The sequence below is a fragment of the Cryptosporidium ubiquitum genome (genome assembly GCF_001865345.1).
Source record: "Cryptosporidium ubiquitum isolate 39726 chromosome Unknown contig_18, whole genome shotgun sequence".
Classification (NCBI taxonomy): Eukaryota; Apicomplexa; class Conoidasida; order Eucoccidiorida; family Cryptosporidiidae; genus Cryptosporidium; species Cryptosporidium ubiquitum.
Genome location: NW_021639811.1, coordinates 160156 through 180430, shown reverse-complemented (window position 1 = coordinate 180430; position 20275 = coordinate 160156). Strand labels below are relative to the sequence as shown.

Here is a 20275-nt window from a genome sequence, read left to right as displayed (position 1 = left end):
GATACTTTTTATTGCTACTTGCTCAGTCGCCTTGTATATATATTTTACATGAATTTAATTGATCTAATATTTATTAAGCGGCTATAAAAAAAAATGCAAATAAATATTGAACTTATTTTTTCTATATATAAACTTATTAATCAAATTAATCTATAAAAAGTGTGAATTTGGATATTTTATAAAGAAAAATAATTATCTTGAATATATTTTCACTACGAATTCCTTTGCTTGAATGCTTGTGAAACATAATTACAAAATTCGGTTACTTTCCCAAAAATAATGACGAAGTTAGAGGCACACGAATGAAGACGAATTAAATAGCTCATTGCTTTCTTACAATCCTCTTCAACAGTAAAAATATCTTCACTATTATTGAAGTTTGCTAATTGCATGTATTTTGGGAGCTTGAATGTCTTAGAGATAGCTTTTTCATAACCTCCAGGATATCTATTTGCAAATGAATCAAACACCTTTTCTAACATTTTCCACTGCACTGTTTTGTACCTTGTTCGCTGCCATTCCGAAATTTCTCTGCCAGAATTGATTTCCATTGATATTTCCTCACTTTTAATAGGTACATTTGATACGAAGTATCTATATGAGGACTTTTTACAAACATTCTCAATGAGTTCATTACTGTTTGAAATGTCGTAGCCATTTCCTAGAAATAATAACTTTCTCTTAATGCACTCCCAAATATATTCAGAACATATCTCCATAAATTTAGAGGTGGAGTCAGAAACTCCAATGTTTCTTATCAAGGAAGAAAATAAATTGTTGAATCTCTCAGAGCTTCTGATCGAGTAATCTCCTAGTTCATTTTGTTCATTTATTTGCTCAGATATTACATTATGTTGTGCTAGAGCTATTCTGGAAACTGAGTAAATATCATCCAAAGATATTGGATTGAATTGAGATTGTTGCTCATCCCAGTCCATTGGAACTGCAGATGAATAGAATAATTTCATTGATTCATCGCAAATATCTCTAATTGTCTCATTTGGTTTGTTCAGTATCTTTAACTTATAAGGACTTCCTTCCGGAAATAGCATTGCAGTATCAAAAGCAGCAATACAATTCTTCATAAAAGATCCAGGATTAATCTGTTCATCAGACTCTTGAAAGTCAACAACGAAACTTGAATAAACATTCAGGCTAATTAGTTGTTGGTCTCCTCCACCCTGGTATTCTGTTTTGTTTTCCTCCTTTTCAGTTCTTCTTCTAATTGCTTCTTGAATTGCTAACCACTGTGATCTTCTTAGCTTAAGCCTTTCTATAGAAAATACTTGTTTGGAATTAATTTCTTTTGGTAACTCAGAATCACTGTTTGTGAAAGATCTTGGATAAAAGAACCTTCCAGCGATATCTCTGCAGAATAATTCTCTCGAATTCACATCATCAGACACCCAAATGTTTATTTCTTCGTTAGAATCTAACTTCTTTGAACTTAAATATTCTTTTAACTTTTCAATTGAATTCAAGCACATAGGGAGAAATTCTTTCTCATCTGCACCAACCCAAAATATATCATGGGGGCCTGTAAAAGCAAGAACATCTTCCGGGGTAATCTTTGCAATAATATCTCTGCCAATAACATTAGGGAAAAAGAAGTATGCTAAGCTTAATCTTTCTCCATCAATCGACTTAATTGGAGTGTTACTCCATAAATTTAATTTAGCCATATTTGCTTTGTTTCTTGGTGCACTATTACCTCCTATATTTGATAGGTCTCTTCTAATTTTCAGCATTTCCTTTCCATTCGGAGTATTTCTTGTGTATTCTAGATCTGCAATACATTTAAATAAAATGAAAGTAACTAAACTAATTTCAGGTTCTTCCGAAAGTTTAATCGTTGATTTGGATGAATATATGCTTTCCCAATTCTCGAAAAAAATCCATTTTGGTAAAGGAATATAATAATGCCAATAGACAAAAGAAGCTGCTAGATGATAGGCAAAGTTCCTCCTTAAAATTTCATCTGCCTCGTACTCTATATTATTTCGAATTCTGAGTAATACTTCTTCCTTACAAGTTGACTTAATTATTGGCTCGATATCATTTTTATCAAAAACTTTATCATCCTTAGCGTTTTTTAACAGTTTTTGTTCAACAAGAGAATTAATCATACTTGTACACCATTGATTTAATCCTTTGTTAAAAAAAGGTGACCAAGGATATTTATGTGACACCGAGAAAGGTGGTAAAGATTTTATTTCCGATGGAGTGTTTACATTCTTTTCGTTCAAAATTTCAAAAATAAATGTTGCCATAATATTTTCATTAAATAATTCCAATCTTCTACCATCTTTTTTAGATTTTATAATACTCTCAAATACAGACAAAAATATTTGTTCAATTTCCGAAAAATTAATGGTGTTGGAAGTCAATTCAACACGAGTAAGTTTAGACATTTCATTAAACATAGGGAAAGAGTCAAAATATTGATATTCATTTTCTGGTATGAAATGCAATATTCCATGTTGCTCACAAACCCTTTTATAAACATCCATATAGCTATTTTCGAACATCTTCAATCCTAATTCAAAGGGAATTGTACTGGAGCTATCTGTCAACGATTGGTGAATAAAGGAACTTTTAATTTTCTCTACTTTTTTTGTGATTTTCTCATTTAATCCCATCAATAAAGAGTATTCAATTATGTTTGGTTTTAACAAATTAGTTAAAAACATACATGCAGATTCATACCCATTTTCAAGGAACTTGATTTCTACTGAAAAATCTCTTTTGGAAGCTTTAGAATTTGATTTTTTGCTGTTATTTTTACCAAGTTTGCCTTCCAGATCCAAATCATCAGTTATTTTATTTATATTTTTATTAAAATTGATTATTGCCTTAATGTAATCGGTACAACTTACAAATAACTCCTTTATTTCCAAACTACTCCCATGACTTTTAATATCCATTTCGGGGGTAATTGGCATTTTTTTAATTAAATCAATCATTGAAATATTAAATAAGTTCGAAAATATCTTATTAAGGAACTCTTCGACTTGACTTCTATGCAAGAATAAATCCATTGTATTTATTGATGCAAAGTATTCGTCAATAATTCTTACAAGAGCTTTTGAAATAGAACTCTTGACCTCATCAGGTGAAGCATTCTTCTTTTTCTTTTCTATGACTTGTGGGCCAAACTTAACAATATTGTACATTTTTTCTAATATAGAAATTTTTATTTGAGGATAAAAAATAAATCCATTATACCCAAAGCTTCTTCTCCAAGCGTTAAAGTATCTTTCATATGGTTTTTCAATAATATAAGGAGTAATATGCACTCTTGACATAACAGAGTCTCGTATCTTCTTTAATGCTTCTGCCTCCTTCTGCTGAACTTCAAGCTCCAATCTCTTTTCATCCAATTCATTGAAATATTTTTGTTCTCGTTTAGAAATGAGAAGTTCAAATACTTTGTGGAATGTGTATACAAAAATTTCCGGTAGTATTTGATTGCAAAACATTTTTGCATACAATTTATATTTTTTATTATTTTCTGGCTCTACTGGATCAATAAAATCTACATTATAATCTTTACTACCCTGAATTTTCGATGCAATCCTGAAAATAAAAGGAGTCCCACTTTTTTGAAAATATCTTATTAATCTATAACAACTTTTGGTAATTTCTTTACCTGTTACAGGTATTTTATTTGGCAAAATTTTATCACCAGGTATGTTTTCTTTTTCTGGAAAATTAGAAACAGTAATACCATGTTTCTTCCCCATTACATTATTCGATAGTCTTAAAGACTCCCAAAAAACGTATGCTTGATCACTAATAGGAATTATTTTTTTTTGGGAAATATATGCAGGGAATCTTCTATAAGCTTCACCATAAACTTTTGAATTTTTTAAGTTAATTAAATCATCAAGATAGCTTTCATTGTCTAGCTCTTTAAGTATTTCAGCTATTACTTTGTTAACTTTTTCATTTACTGGGAATCCTTTTATAGGTTCAAGTTCTGAATACTTCAGCTTTGATTCTGGAATTATTGTTGCTTTTTCAATTGATCCTGAGGATATTTGGTCATTTGGCCTAATTCGCTTTCCAATGATAATACTTTCTGGATTGAGTGGATCAGCACCAGGTAAAATTGTTTCACCCATTTTGGTATTGGGCTCAAGAGAGCCAGGTTCAATTGATCCTTCGGAAGTGTACTCATTTAAATCACGATCAAGTGTCTCCAAGCTCGATTTGATTCTATTTATTGTTGTATTCTTAATCGAATCCGCCCTAGTTATTTGGTGAGGTATTGTGCTTCTACCATTGCTAATAAATTCACTATTAATCTTTTCGAAAGTAGATAATTTCTCATTAAGCACAGTAAATAATGCATTAGGAGAATCAAAATCAAATACTGAGTTGTATACAAAATGCCCTTGTGCATAATTCATGGCGTTTTCTCTGTTTTTTTTAAAGAAATCTTCTTTTGCACGGATATTTAATCCTAGAACTGCTCCCTGGTATTCACCATTTAAATTCTGTTTATCTTGAATGTCAGTCACTAAGTTCTTTTCCTCCTCTATAGAGTCAGATATTCCAATTATCAGACCACCTCCCTTAATACTTTTTCCAGTATATATTTCATCTGAATACGGCAATGTTGTTAGATATTTTGCTTCAATTTTGGCACTCCTGCGTCTAGATTCTGTCATTTCTCTCTCATAAATGCCAATAGCCTGTAAAATTATGGGATCATTAGAGATATATTCTCCATAGCTATTTAAGGATTTTATATATCGTATGACGGGTAGCATGGTAATTAAACCACCACCACACAATAGTACTGTATATCTGATTTCATTCATTACCCTGGGATAAATGATATTAATATTGCTATCGAGTTCGTCTGAAAAAATGCCAAAATCATCTTCAATAATTTGAATAGAAAACTCGTCTTTCAATAATCTCAATCTTAGCCTTAATGGTGACCCCAGAATTTCCCCTTCTCTAAAGGATCTAAGCATTAATTTTTCATTTTTTCCAGAATAAATTTTTGGTAACTTATTCAAAGATTTTAATTTGTAATACTCGTTTAATGAAAACTCTTCCAGATTATTTTTGACAAATTTTAGCCCTTCCTTAGAGTAATCTGTCCCTTTATCACCACATGTTCTCTCTATCAAAATTTGTTTGAATTTAAGATCTGTAGTTGCATCAATTAACTCACTGCCATCTAAATGGCCACCTTGATCAGCTTTATTAAGCCCAGATAAATATTTTTTGAATAATATTCTCTCTTCTCCAAATACAGATATTTCTAAAATTACTAGTAAAATCAATGAAAACAGTGAACATCTGATTAAATTTTTTTCTCGCTCTTTCTTTTTATAAACCATATTATTACTTTAAGATCATTATACTCCTTTCCAAACACCTACTTTGTCAATAATTGTCCTTTTAATTGTAAATAATAATAGATTCTAAATATTCCCCCGATCATTTTTACAATTTTTTTAAGGGCATGCCATAAAAAAAATACCCGCCATAGTTTTTAGATTTCAATCTTATTTGTGGTTCCCATGCAAATAAAAGCGGTAATGAAGAATATTCATTGAATTGCATATAAAGTTCAACTTAAAACATATATGTTGACTAATTTTTGGAAAATTGGTGCTTAATGATTTTTTTTTGTAAAATTTTTATCAAACCTGAAAATTGATGTAAAAGAGCAATAATTGGAAAGTATTGTTGAGAAGTTCATTAAAAAATAATATGAACCACACAGAGATTTTCAAATCCAAAAATATTTATTTTTGTCTAATACTCATTACCACATTCATTGGGTATATATTTTGTAGTGGATATTATAACGATGATGTAATTTCTTTTGATAAAGCCAGACTTATTTTCTCCAGAGATGCAATGAACTTTGGTGCGTACAATAACCCTGAAATCTGGAAATTGGCAGATCGGGAAATTAATAGCTTAAAGCAAGAAAGCAAACTACCAATTATATATCAGAACTCTGGTGGTAGGAATCTATTTGTTTCTGTAGAAATTTTACAAGCTTGCGAAAGACTTTTGAACAGGATAGAATTAGATCCTTTAACCCCACAGATCATAGATAATGATTTAAGCATATTTAATAGTGGTACTAAGATATCATTCCAAGATCTTGGTGCTAGAGTTGCAAGAGAGATACAATATTGTTTTTTACAATATGGCTCTGATGTTTTGGAAATACCAGCATTAGAAAATTATGTCGAGAAATTAAAGATCTGGGGTATCAATCAAATCTTTAAAGATGAGGCTGCCAAGAAGTCTCTAGAAGACGTAAAACAAAAGGTTAGAACCGAGGGAAAGAAATCGAGTGATAAATTTACTCAACTAAATTTAGTAACCTCTGACTCCGGCGAAAAGGAGAAATATCTAATTGCCAGGCGTTCAAAACCTGAAAAACGAAAACTTGTGACTATTGATAGAAAAAAAATAACAAAAAAAAATGAAAACCCCCGTGAAGTAGAGCTTGAACACAAGGAACAAAAGAGAATCATAGCTAGGCCTAAAAAAGATATACGGCAGATTACTCATGGAGAAACCAAAGCCAATTATGGTTTCTTGGGTAATCAAGCATTGGCTTCAACAAAAAAAGCTGGTGTAGATTTGATTAAATTAATAAATCAAGACGAAATATCTGAAAAATTAAGAATATTAGGTCCAGAAGCACGCTTAATTCTTGCATGGCAATCAGTTGTTGAAGCGCAAAATGAATTTAATGAGGAATCAGATTACCTTGTTAAGAATTTACCTAAAGTGGTAGATAGCTCAGTTTTATATCAATCTTGTCCAAATTTTTCTCTTCTTAACTTTAAGAATGAATGCGTAGAGTTCATAATGTTCAGAAATTCCCAAATAACCAAAGGGTTTCTAGATGGTGAACCAACTTTGTTTTTTCTTAAGGACGGAGATATATTAATTACAAGTAATCATTTAGTTAGAACTGCAGCGCAAGAACTTTGTTCAATTGCTCATGAATCTTACCTTCCTGAAATGATCAAAAATTCTGAAAGTTACTTGGAAAGAATACACACAATTCAAGTTCAAGGTCAATTAGAAACCCAAGATCAAGAAACAGAGACATCCATTAAGAATCCCCCAAGTAAATCTCAAAATCCAAAATCCAGATTATTTAACTTGTACAAAAAGATTATCACAAAAAGAGGGGCAGTACCTTACTTAAATGAGAAGGATTTGATTTGGGATTCGCTATTAGCGTGTAATTCTGGTGAATGTATTAATGAAATTATTTACAGGGACTTAAGTTATTGGTTGATTCCTCCAGAATATATACAATACATTATATTTCGGATAGCCTCCGAAAGCTATGCAGATTCATTAACCATTTTAGATTTCACTGTCCCAACTAATAGTAAGATTGGAAATGTAATTGATCCTAGCGGAGGAAAGGTAGTTAAGATATGTGAAACGTATGTTCAATCTCTAGCTTCTTCTGGAAAAGCTGATTTAGTTGTTGGAGGAACGCACTCAGACTTTGATCATTTGCTACAAGAATTATGTAGAGATGTGGAATTGGAGGTTAGCAAAAATGAGAGTATTTTGTCAAATAAGAAACTTTTGATTGGAACTTTATATGAGTTAGAATTGGCTTTTTGTGGCATTATGGGTGTTTCTCCAAAAGGCCGTTCAACAGAAGCATACAATTCTAAATCAGAATTAGAACTATTGTCCTCTGGCCCAGTTGATTTTGCAAAAGATGTCTGGGCTATTGAAGAATGTGGGATTGTTTCACAATCACAACTTAACTATTTGCTTTGTTTTGGATCATTTTCTCAAGGCTTTATTTCACACATATTTCCTAACTCAATAGAATCTGTAATTCCAATAACTTTATTATGTAGAACATTGTTGAATATGGAAAAAGATGCGAAAAATCCATACGATCCTCATGATTTTGGGACTTATCTTTCAAATGCGTTATTTGAGGAAAATTTACATGAATTATTTCCTTTTTCAAAAGAAAATACAAAGAAAGCAAAAAAAACCACCTTGAGCTTTTTTATTGAGCTTACTAACCAGTTTATAATGAATCTAGAAAAAAATATGTATATTAATCCTAAAAATACTATTGATTCAATTGAATCCATATATTCAATAAGAATATGTTCTGCACCTCTATTTGCTTTCTTACCTTTTGATATAAATATTTTCCCCATTAACGAGAAATTGGTTAACACATTGGTGCAATATGGGTGCAGAGCAAATATTAATGCAATTCTCAGCCCAGGAAATTTACAGCCATGTATTGGACTCCAACAAAATATTATTAACTATTTGCACGTATTGGCAGCAGTTATTGAGTTATTTACAAATCATTTTATTGATCCAAAAAAGCTTGGGACGAATGATATCGATATTCCAGTAAATTCTTTGTGTTTATGGTGGAAACATCCAGTTAATCACCCACTGAATACTGTTCTTGTAAATAAATTACCGTTCATGAAAAATTCAGAGGTTTCAGAATATGTTCTTAGGTATTCATTAATGATGGAAAGCATGAACTTTCCTGGACCAGTAAAAGCAGAAAAAAGAATTGAATACATTTATTCGAACCCACAAATTTACTCGAACAGGGCAAAAGATCTTCCCAAGAATATTATTTACCCAGATTTTAATCCACCAAACAATGTGTTTGATGCATTAGAATACTACTTGAGAATGGACGTTATAATTGGTTACAGACAACTTCAACGTGAGCTAGATGACAAACCAATAGAACAAATAACATATGAATTTGTCTCCAAAAAATGCCCAACTCTAGAAAGCTGGCAAATATATCTTGCAATAGCTTTCCAAAATTCTGTGAAAACTGTTATGAAGATGATTCTTCCAAAATTAAATGAGCCAAATCAGTTCAAAATAGAAATTGATATACTTTGTAGATGGATACTTCAAAATTTTCCAAAAGATTTTAATACAGATAAATTTGTTGACGTCATTGATGCTGGAGAATCTCTTGAAACAGAAGCTAAGCAAAGCATTCCTTGGTTACAACCATCAGTTGGAGCATATTTACTATCAACTTTCAACGTTTGGAGTCAAACAGAATATGTTTTAAAGATAGGTGGAATAAGCAAAGCTAAAAAGTTAGATAGGAATAAAATTAAATTGGATGAATTCAAATTTTTGTTTGAAAAAAAAGCCATCCCAGTAATCAATTCTAATCAAGAACCCAAAATTCTTAGCTTAGATAGCTTAAGCCCCATAACAAGGTTGAAACTAAACCCTTTCGTTGATGAAACTCTTTCATTACCAAACCCAACGCTTGAATCAGAGTGTGATAACTTATGGGTTGCAAACTTAATGAATGCATTTAGAATATATTTTATGGAATTCCAAAGAAAATTCATTGATCCGATTTTCCACGGATTTTTTGATCCAATAATAATGTGTGAAATTGTCAAGGAGATTGTAAAAAAAAAAGTTTTCCAATTTGGATTTGGCGATGTTTTTTACAGGGTATTTAAAGATAAAAAGTGGATAAAGAATAAACAATTAGTGAGGGTTCTAGTAAAAAATGCAGGAGACTGGATTTTGCAAACATTTGAACTACCAAGCTATCCGACATATGATATTATACAATGTAATAAAAATTTGATTGAATGCCACAAACTAAGTTATTCCATGGAAAATAGGCCAATCAGTTCATCTTTGAGATTAAAAATCGATGAAATTGAAGAAGAGCTATTACCAAGATTGGAAATAACCACTTTTCCATCACTTTCACTAAAGTCTATTATTCCTTTCTTAAGAAGCACAGACCCAATTACTTACTATGGGAATGTGGAGAATTGTGCAAAACTTTTGGAGTTTGAAGTTAGAATGTTGGTTTCTCTAAGTTCTTATTTAGAAACGATTTCAAAGAGCATTTTTAACTCGGAAGTTCCCCAAGAATCTACTAAAAAAGGGCTTTTGGAAGAATTAAAATTCGAATTCCCTCTAGATGCAATGTGTAATTGGTGGACAAGCACAAAAGTAACCAAGGCAAGCCCAAATTACTCAGATAGCGGTGTCTCTTGGGCATCACTATTGTCTAAGCACATAATTCATTTCCATTTTGAGAAATTTAAATCCAATCCTGAGATGGTTATGGAGTGGAAACCATGGTTCACTGCTCCAGTTGCAGAAGCATTACTTTTTGGGTTTTTCAATTCTATTAATAATAATACAAAAAATAGGTACAAAATAATTAATATGAATGATATTCAGGGAGGTTTTATAAATCAAAGTCAAATTAGAAGGTTGGAAGTGCTCGAAACTATTTTTAACACAAATGATAATTACAAATTTGCTAGTTCATTTCACAGGTCAATCAATGATTTGAACAGTATGCCACTTTCCTACTTTAGTTACCTTCATTTACCCTCTGAACATTATGAGAAAATAATGAATTTTGTACGAGAAGAATATAAAAGGCCAATTGGCCATTCTGATATTATGATTGGTAGGGTTTCTCATCAAATAGAAATAAATATGTGTACATTTATTGCATATTCAATTAGCAAACATTCTGAACTTGCTAAAGGAAATAATTGGAAAATAACTGCAAATAATGTTTTAGAAGCTTTCAATCAATACAAAAGCTCAGATCTTAGCCTTAAATCGTGGTTGAAAAATCTCCAACTTTCGATTCCTAATGTAAATTTAAGTATTCAATCAGTATTCATTTTATTTACTAAATATTTGAAGGAAGAAGCCAAGTTGATCAGAACAAACCTCTCTGAAAATAATTTTAGAAGTGAATATTGGGGTCAAGTTGACAGCTTTTACTCTTTACCGCTGCATGCAAATATGAAATTTAATCCAAGTCCACCCTTTGGTTACTTCCCAATTTTTCAAATAGATCAAAACTTGGATTTCAAAACTGTAAAAATCCCAAACTTAGGTCAAAATAAGCCAGTTCCACTTATGAAATTTAGTAGATTCAGAGGTAGATATTGGAGATCTAAAATGCATATAAACGGAAAACAATCTTTTTTAGATGATGTTCCAGAAACTATTCCTTCTATTTGGCCATCAATAGGTAAAGTTGCAGAATTCAAGAAGGATACTGACGAACAATACGAAAATCCAAAATTAGATTATATTGCAATTATTTCAGAACTAGAAGTTAAATCCAAATTCAACTGTGATGGGCTCTTCGTATGGCAAGTTAATAGGGCAGCATATTGGGCAGGAATGTTACAGAGGTACATTATTAAGGGCCCCAGACTATTGAAAGACAACAAAGAACTGCTCAAGAAAATTTCAAGCATTTGGAGTATTAAAATAAAATCCAGAAAACTTCCAAAAGTTACCAACACGGACAAAAGAAACCGTTCATTCAACATTTTTGATATGTTCTTCTTTTACAAAGTCTTAAATTTTTTCTATAACGATTTGAAAGGTATAGGTAATAACCAGAAAATTACTGCCTCCTGGGAAGATGAACTCGAAAAATTACCATTTTTCACTATTAATCTCTTCAATCAATTGTTCATTCAAGAATACAGAAACTTGAACTACGAACATATTGTGTTCTTTTTCTACGAAATGCTTTTGGAAGAAAAAAGAATAATCAAATTAAAGACAAGAAGTGATGGAATATTTATTACAGAAAAGGATAGATTGAAGGCAATCTATCATGCTCCATTGTTTCCCGAGCCCAAAGAATACATCTATCCAGGAATGTTTTTTGAATTGGAACCACCGCTCCCTTGTAGTTGGGATAAAGTAAAGGTTATAGACTCAACGATCATACCAGTAGTTTCTATCAATTCTGATGATCTAGTCTCACATACAAATGCAATTTATTTATATGGACAGCCAAGGAGTGATATTCAATTGAGAGAAGTGAATGAAATAAAAAGTAAATTTTCAGAGCTTACCAAAAATGGTGTTTTTCTTGAATTATTTGATATTGGCTATCTTGAATCATTGACTTCAATGACTAAGGATATAATATTAAAGAAATTGCCATTGGCTGGATTTAATTGGCTGATTCAAACTAAAAATAAGCAAAATTCAGGTATTTCCTCAAAAAGTATATATTGGGATCAGATTTCTAAGACGTTTACAAATGGATTAGATTGGTTCATAGAACATTCAGCGTTAGCATCCGAAAGTACTTTTATAAGTTCAATTAATATTGTTGAAACCATTACTCAAGTGCTTAGCAGAGAATTGAAAGTTATACCAAATTATACAGAATATTTCCAAGACCCGTCAATATTACCCAATATTTTCCTTTCTTTTCCTACTTTGAGCATTTTATCAAGAGGAAATGCCGAAATGAGCAAAAATCTGTATAATTTATGTCTTCAATATCTGTCAGGTGTTTCACCGATTTCAATTATGAATAAAGAATTGTTATCGTTCTATGGAAATTCAGACGGGAAAAATTACTCAGAATATATTTGTAATCAAGTTACGAATATTTGGGAGCCAAATCTTCCATTCCTCCTAAAGCAAATAAGAAAGATCTTTTTGATGGAGTTTATCCGCCGCATTAAGCAAGAGGATGCAAGATCTGGTAATAAATTAATTTGGCCTAGCACCTCTACTAGCTTAATTACAGCTGATTGGCAATTGTTATCCGAGAAATCTGATAATGGTGAACCAATAAAGAGCAATAACTTTGTTGGTTTTTATAATTTTCATTATTTCTGGGACCCAGCATTATTATTGAACGCATTTTATTCAGAATCTGAAGTTTCAAATATTTATTTTGAAGAAGAATTTACAAATAATGTCGTTTTAGAAATGTCACAAACTCCACTTATTGAGCTTGGGTCATGGATTAGCAATGCACATTCTCCGCTTTACTCAAAAAACAAATTGATTACGTATAATACTATTAATCATTTATTGATTTCCCAAATTTCATCTAAAAAGGCAATTGATTTAAAAAAGGTTGAGAGTATTAAGATTAACGAAGATGATATATCTACACTCTATAAATACTGTTTCAATTGGGTTTCACAAACATTAATATTTTCTAAAGAAGAAAAAATAACATTCTGCAATGAATTAGAGAAAAAATATGGAAAAACCATGATCTATATATATTCCCAAAGCCATCAATTTGAAATGATCTTCAATTCATTACAACTTTTGGTTGAAAGGCATCCTATATCAGATTATACAAATCACTTAAATATGGAGAGAAGTATCAAAACTGATATTGAAAAACTGTTTAATGATGCAATATTCAATTCTGAAATACCTCAAACAATAAGAGTCAGAGCACTTAATAACAATATAGATACTTATGTATACATTGATCCTAACATCGCAAATTATTCATTTTTACAATTTGCTCCACTTGAAATGCACAAAGACCTTCAAAACAAAAATTTGTTAATTTACTCTAAGCGATTATTCTTAAATGATTATGTTATAAACCGTGCATTCGAAGAGACGATGAGTTTTCTCCAACTTAAAACTACGGCATTTGTAAAATTAAATATTGATGAAAACACCAGTTTATCAGATTTAGAATCTATGTGTATTCATTGGACTGATCTTCATACAAACGAGATAATTGTACTAAAACCCAATGTAGACAAGTTATTTGAGTACAGTATCCCAGTTGTGGAATATCCGGAAGGTATTATAGGAATAGTAACAATCAATACAATTAATGGAAATAGAAAAGATGTAATTAAGACCATATGTGAAACATTTATTGATTTAATTTCAGTCAACCACCTTCTTTTTTCAAGTGAAAAAAAAAATAATATATACTCCAAATTTATCAATGACATTAGTAAAAACTATAAAACAAATTTGAATGAAAAAATAATTGGATGGCACACTATTTCAGGCATAGTAAGCTCATGGGCTAAAGAATATTCTTTAATTATAGGGCCTCGCATTTTCTCTCATTTGATCACAAAAATATCTGTAAAAAGTTTAAACCAGTTGGAGAAATATTCATTATCAGATTTTTATCACGATACAGGAATAAATCAAATGATGTTTTTCTTCAATTATGAAAGTTTTATTAGGATGATAATAGACTCAGCATATGAAATTGGGTATTTATTAATTACTATAAAAACTCCTGATAAGGATTTGGTTCCGTCAGGAAAACAAAGAATTAAAATTAGTGAAATTGTATTATATTGTGCTGAATTAATTCCAGTATTAATTAGTGAAAATTACATCTCACTTAAGAAAATAGGAAATAGGTTAGACGACAAATCGCAGGCCATAGATATTAAAAAAGTTTCAATAGACACATGTGAACACATGGCTAAAAATAACAAAAGAATGCTCCGAAATTTCGCAGAATCAAAATCAAGTAGGAATCGTGCAATAAAAGATCTGTACAATAGAATACGCTCTATAAACAGAGAAGTTGGATCTACATCATTTGCATTCATATATAAGTAAAAATATTAATGCAATAGGATAACTTTACGTATATTTCAATAGGGCATCTATATATAGAAAAAAAATTTAAATTCACTATAAATAGACAAATCACATTAGAAATAAACATTTTTTTCAAATTACATTTATATCTGAATAATTTTTTAAATGTAGACATGAGATTAGCGCTTAAAATCATGTAAGACATAATCGTTAAACGAGTGCAGACTGTATAACAGATTTACATGAGTAACTACAGAATTTGCATTTTGATTAGTTTTCTTTGTAAAATTACTAGGAAAGCGTGAATAAATATGAGTGCGAAGGACGTTAAGGGATTAACTCGCAAGGCTTCTGGAAAGTTTGTATTTGATTCAAAAACAGCAAAGGGCTCAATAGTATGGTGTGAGTCTGCACCATCGGTCTTAAATGACCCAGATAGTCTTTTTGCAAAATGTATTGTCCAAGTAGGGTCTACTCCAGAAAAACTTCTTTTGAAGGAAGTTGATACTAATACCACTTTTGAAGCGAAGATAGATAGCTGTTATATTGCCAATGAACCTTTTGATCCAAATGCTTATCAAGATATTGGTTTAGTTCCATACACCTCTATTCCTTGTGTATTAGACTTTTTAAAGCAGAGGTACCTCGTAAATCAGATATATACTACTGCAGATCCATTACTCGTTGCAATCAACCCATTTAAAGATGTCGGATTAGTCGGAAATGATACAATAATAAACTACAGAGATACAAATGATATCTCAAAATTACCTCCGCATGTATTTGCCATTGCGAAAAGGGCATTCGACAATATTATGACTGTTTCAAGGTGCCAATCTATTTTGGTTTGTGGTGAATCGGGTGCAGGAAAGACTGAAGCAACCAAGCATGTGATGAAGTTCTTTGCATCTTCAAAAAGTGGAACAATGGACCTGAAAATTCAGAATGCAATTATGGCTGCAAACCCAGTTCTTGAAGCATTTGGAAATGCAAAAACAATTCGTAATAACAATTCATCTAGATTCGGTCGTTTTATGCAACTTCAATTGGGTAAGATGGGAGGTATTGAGTATGGTGTTGTGCGTAACTTTTTGTTGGAGAAGTCACGTGTAATTACACAAGAAAGCCTTGAAAGAAGCTACCACATTTTTTACCAATTAATAAAAGGAGCTGAAACTGTTCCGGGATTAAAAGAGAAGTTAAAGCTGAAGAATTTGAACGAATACAAATTTATTAATCCAGAATGTTTGGATGTAGACACTATCGATGATGTTCAAGATTTCAAGGATGTTATGAAGAGCCTTAAAACAATGGGTCTTTCAGACGTTCAAATTGAGGACATTCTTTCTTTAGTTTCTGGAATTTTATTGCTTGGAAATGTTGAGATTGACCCAGAAGATGTTGGTGGAGGAGTTGAGGGGTCAAAAATTGCAGATTCAAGCAGAGAAACCTTTAATAATGCCATGGATCTCTGTAAACTAGACAAAGAAGCCGTAGAAAAGGAACTTACTGTTAAGATTTCTTATGCTGGTAAGAATGTTATCGAAGGAAGATTCAGACCAGATGAAACAAGAATGCTTAAAGATTCACTAGCAAAAGGATTATACGACAAGTTATTTGACTATATTATTTCGAATCTAAACGAAAACATTAAACCACCATCAGGATTTAAAATATTCTGTGGTATGCTTGACATCTTTGGTTTTGAAGTTTTCAAAAACAACTCTCTGGAGCAACTATTTATTAATGTTACTAATGAGTATTTACAAAAGAACTTCACTGATATTGTCTTTGAAAAGGAGCAAAGTCTTTACAATAGTGAAGGAATCTCAGCGGCCAACTTAGTGTTCAAATCTAACAAAACGGTTCTAGAGGTTTTATGCGATAAAAAAAATTCAATTCTTTCTGCAATGGAAGACCAATGTTTGGTCCCAAATGGAACAGATGAAAAGTTCCTATCTGCAGCATATAATAATTTGAAAAGCAACCCATGTTTAAGACCAGCTAAGATTAGTGGTGATGTAAACTTTATCGTTTCTCATACAATTGGAGATATTCAATACTGCGCATCTGGATTCCTCTTTAAGAACAAGGATGTCCTTAGAGCTGAGCTCGTAGAAGTTGTACAAAAGTCACCAAATAAATTAGTTGCAGATCTTTTCAAGGATGTCTTTGTTGAAAGAGGTAAAATGGCTAAGGGTCAATTAATTGGTTCACAATTTATGAACTCTTTAGGATCGCTTATGTCAATTGTAAATGAAACAGAACCACATTTCATTAGATGTGTCAAACCAAACGAATCAAAGAAACCACTTGATTGGTTGTCATCTAAAGTTTTGATTCAGCTACACTCACTCTCAATCCTAGAAGCTTTGCAGCTCCGTAACTTAGGGTTCTCGTATAGAAGAACATTTTCAGAGTTTATCTTCCAGTTTAAATATTGCGATATGGCAGCTGCAAATGATAAAAAAACCGATCCTAAAGTTCTCGCTGAGAGGATGTTATCTAATACAAATATACCAAGGAATGCATGGGCAATTGGTAAAACCATGGTTTTCTTATCTAAAGATGCTTCAAAAAGAATGGCACAACTTCAACGTGAAAAACTCGCTGCGTTCGAACCGCTTGTACTGTTATTGGAAGCTGTATATTTGAGATACAAGTTGCGCAGAGAATTTAGGAAGAATCAACTTAAACCACTCATGAGAATTCAAGCACAATTAAGAAGAGTGTTAGATGTTGAAGTTTCGGTAATAAATTAATTTTTATTGTAATTACAACGGAATTTATTACAGACCGATTTTCATTTAGCCTGCAAGTTATTATATTTCGAATATAATTGTTTGTCATTTGAACAGAATGTCTTTAAAATGTATTTTCAACCCCCTGTCCAAAATAAAAGTTTTTAAATTTTAATTAGATTTATTTGAACGGCTTTAAACTATAATGGAAAAAAAGTGTAGTTATATAAATTCTAGCTGAATGCGAGAAAAATGATCTGTGAAATAAGTAATATAATTAATCATTGCAATAAATAAATAAATAGTACGAAAAAACAGCTAATTAAAAATATTAAACAAGCAATCTTCGATCTATACCAGTAGTGCATCGGATACTATAAGGATTCAAAAAAATATGTTGTCCATAGTGATTAACTGTTGGGTTAACTAATCTTACTGTTGAGGATGTAATAGCGTTTGCTGCAGAAAATACGTTTATATCAGATGTATTTATTGATCCATAAAATCCCATATCGTTGGAATATAAAGTGTTATTAGGATTAATCACATTTTTGTATTCTGGATGCATGTTAGATACTTGAATCTCTGACAGTTCAATTTGGTGTTGAGACAAATTGCTCGGTTGAATTTCGGTTTTGGAATAGCTAGAGCTATTTAGGTTATTGTTATATGTACATTCAGTGTTATCTGCTTGCCTATTAGCGTATCTGTTATTAAAATGTGTGGGTAAATGTTTCAAGTTTACAGAAAGGTAATCACTTCCTATTTTAGAGCTTTGTGTAGATGGGATTACGTCAACTTCATACGAAAACATATCATCTTTGGTTAAGTCACGTTTTTTATTGGTGTTATCAAATTTCTCCTGAATTTTTCGGTTCAAAGAGCCAGGATTATTAAGAGCATATTGTTGCGAAATCCATTTTTCAGAAAAGACGCTATAGTCGTTTTGTGAGCATTGCGGAAAAGGCGCCAATTCAGAATTAATGCTAATTTCGGATGGTCTTTTAGAACAAAAATCGCAGTTCATAGACAACTCAGTGTTAGAATTAAAGATCGAATTTAACTGACGTGCATACAAACTGCTGGTAGGATGGCCTTGGTTATTCAAAGAGTACTCAGCAATTAACATGGATTGTGTGTCACGATTCTCTGGTTTCTTTACATGTGGAAATGAATTATAAATGGTTGGGTAATTACAGTTGTATGGGGAAGAATTCTGTAAAGGTAATCGTTTCCTTTCCCCAATAAAGTTAAGATCCTTTGACTGGCCATTATTTCCCAAATCATCAGGAGCCTTTTTATTGAACATACTTAGAGGTAAGGAAGGTATTGCTGAATGTGGTATTGCCGATTTTATAATGCAACACTTATGTATTTCATATTCATGTTCAGTTACAAAAAGCTGAAATCTAATAAGTCTCAGAAAATGAATTTCAAGGGAGTTAAGTTCGCGTGTTCCAACACCTGAAATCTTAGCATAAAATGCATTACTATAATAGATGTCATCAAAAAATTTTGTTGCTAGAATAAGTGCTGTAACGATTACTCTGTGCACATTTAATAGAGTAACTGTGAAGTTCCTATTATACTTTATAATTCTTCCGACATAAATGATAGCCAATACAAAACATTCATTGCTACAACCAAAGTTCTGAGCTAGCCTGATTAAATATGATCGAATAGGGATTGGAGGAATGCAAACAGAGTGAAACGGAGTCAAAACCCCTACATTACATGATGAATTCGATGAGTTAGATGTCGCAATTTGAGTTAGAAACGACGAAAGCGCAACGATAAATCCTGGTTCAGTATTTGTCGACTTTATTTCTTTGTTAATTTCATCTGCATTAGAATAACAAATGTTTGAATCCCTTAAATTCTGAATATCATTTGTAGTATCTTGTGAATTGCTGGGTTGGGAAACCGAGGATTGAAAATAATCACAATTGTTTAAATCATTGTTTCTTAATATCGATTTGTATGCGCAAATCTCAGGTTTACGTAAATTTGACAATGAATAATAGGATGAATCAAAATCATCAAGTTGCCCATTAGTCCTACTTGATACAGAGGTACCTGAAGATCCAATTGAACTTAATGGAAAAAGGAAATTATAAGCATATTCGTCTATCATCTTAAGAATCTTTCATCCAACTTTCAGGCCCTTATTGTCACTAGGCTCCAGGTCTCCTATGAGACCGACTCTGGATTCTCATATACGCCCTCTAGGACAAAAGAAAAATGTAATAGGAATTATTAAATGAAAAGGAATAGTTCTACGAAATCTAGTTAACCTCCCAGGAGGATTACTGTTTCTTAACAAATTTCATTTATCTCCCTTACTCTTTTCTAAATTCTACCGCATTTTCGCCAGACCAATACAAATGCATCTCTTATAACGAGTAGTATCAAATAACCTGGAATGTAATAGTTGAATAGAACTTTATACGTATATTATGTCTTCATAGATATATTAATTGAAACAAATTTCACTCTACGACGGTTTGTCAGTCGTGTCTAATGGCGCTAGGATCCATTAATCTTTTTTAAGAGCTGGCGAATGTGACCAAATAAATTCATGCACAACACGGTAGCAATTTAATGATTAAATAGTGTACAAATCATTCTTACTACCACCAACTTGACCGATTTAATCCATAATACGCATTAATTACTTAATTTCCGCTCCTTTTCGATTCTGCCAATAAAAAAACTATAATGTGGGATACTTGGCAATTGTCATAACTAAGTAGTTTGAAGCAATTACTTGTGAACCTGCTCTATGTTTTTCATGGGTATCACATCATTAGTCTCGTTTTCAGAATTATTTAAATCGCCTTGATCGTTAGCCTTCTCCTTTAGTGGACTTGACGATTCAACTTCTGATATTAAATCGTTGAGCATAAATTCAAGTTGATCGATTCGACTACCCATTTCATCAATTCTACTCAATATTGTTTGTGATGCTTTCTTGAAGTGCTCTTGCACATCTTGCATAACGAATTTGAATGACTGAGTAGACTCTTCTGCATTTGAATGAACAGTATTTGTTTGTTGCGAGCTATCGTTTTCTGTGTTAACACTTGTGATTGTATCCATATTTAATAAATATTAATGTGATTTTCAGTAAAGATAGC

The 20275-nt window shown here is 31.7% G+C and overlaps 5 protein-coding genes across 5 annotated transcripts; 2 read left to right on the top strand and 3 right to left on the bottom strand.

Annotated features, from left to right (window-relative positions):
* Window positions 1–212: 212 nt before the first annotated feature.
* cubi_03052 (uncharacterized protein) lies at window positions 213–5357 on the bottom strand (the record flags this gene model as incomplete). Its single annotated transcript, XM_029020065.1, has 1 exon — window positions 213–5357. The coding sequence occupies one exon, from the start codon at window positions 5355–5357 to the stop codon at window positions 213–215; it is 5145 nt and encodes a 1714-aa protein (XP_028876066.1).
* A 376-nt stretch (window positions 5358–5733) lies between these two features.
* cubi_03051 (uncharacterized protein) lies at window positions 5734–14415 on the top strand (the record flags this gene model as incomplete). The annotated part of the gene is made up of 1 exon (XM_029020064.1): window positions 5734–14415. One exon carries the CDS (start codon window positions 5734–5736, stop codon window positions 14413–14415), a length of 8682 nt encoding a protein of 2893 aa, XP_028876065.1.
* Window positions 14416–14708: 293 nt separating this feature from the next.
* cubi_03050 (unconventional myosin) lies at window positions 14709–17159 on the top strand (the record flags this gene model as incomplete). The annotated part of the gene is made up of 1 exon (XM_029020063.1): window positions 14709–17159. One exon carries the CDS (start codon window positions 14709–14711, stop codon window positions 17157–17159), a length of 2451 nt encoding a protein of 816 aa, XP_028876064.1.
* A 310-nt stretch (window positions 17160–17469) lies between these two features.
* On the bottom strand, window positions 17470–19272 carry cubi_03049 (cyclin; the record flags this gene model as incomplete). Its single annotated transcript, XM_029020062.1, has 1 exon — window positions 17470–19272. One exon carries the CDS (start codon window positions 19270–19272, stop codon window positions 17470–17472), a length of 1803 nt encoding a protein of 600 aa, XP_028876063.1.
* A 629-nt stretch (window positions 19273–19901) lies between these two features.
* cubi_03048 (uncharacterized protein) lies at window positions 19902–20237 on the bottom strand (the record flags this gene model as incomplete). The annotated part of the gene is made up of 1 exon (XM_029020061.1): window positions 19902–20237. The coding sequence occupies one exon, from the start codon at window positions 20235–20237 to the stop codon at window positions 19902–19904; it is 336 nt and encodes a 111-aa protein (XP_028876062.1).
* Between the last annotated feature and the right edge of the window lie 38 nt (window positions 20238–20275).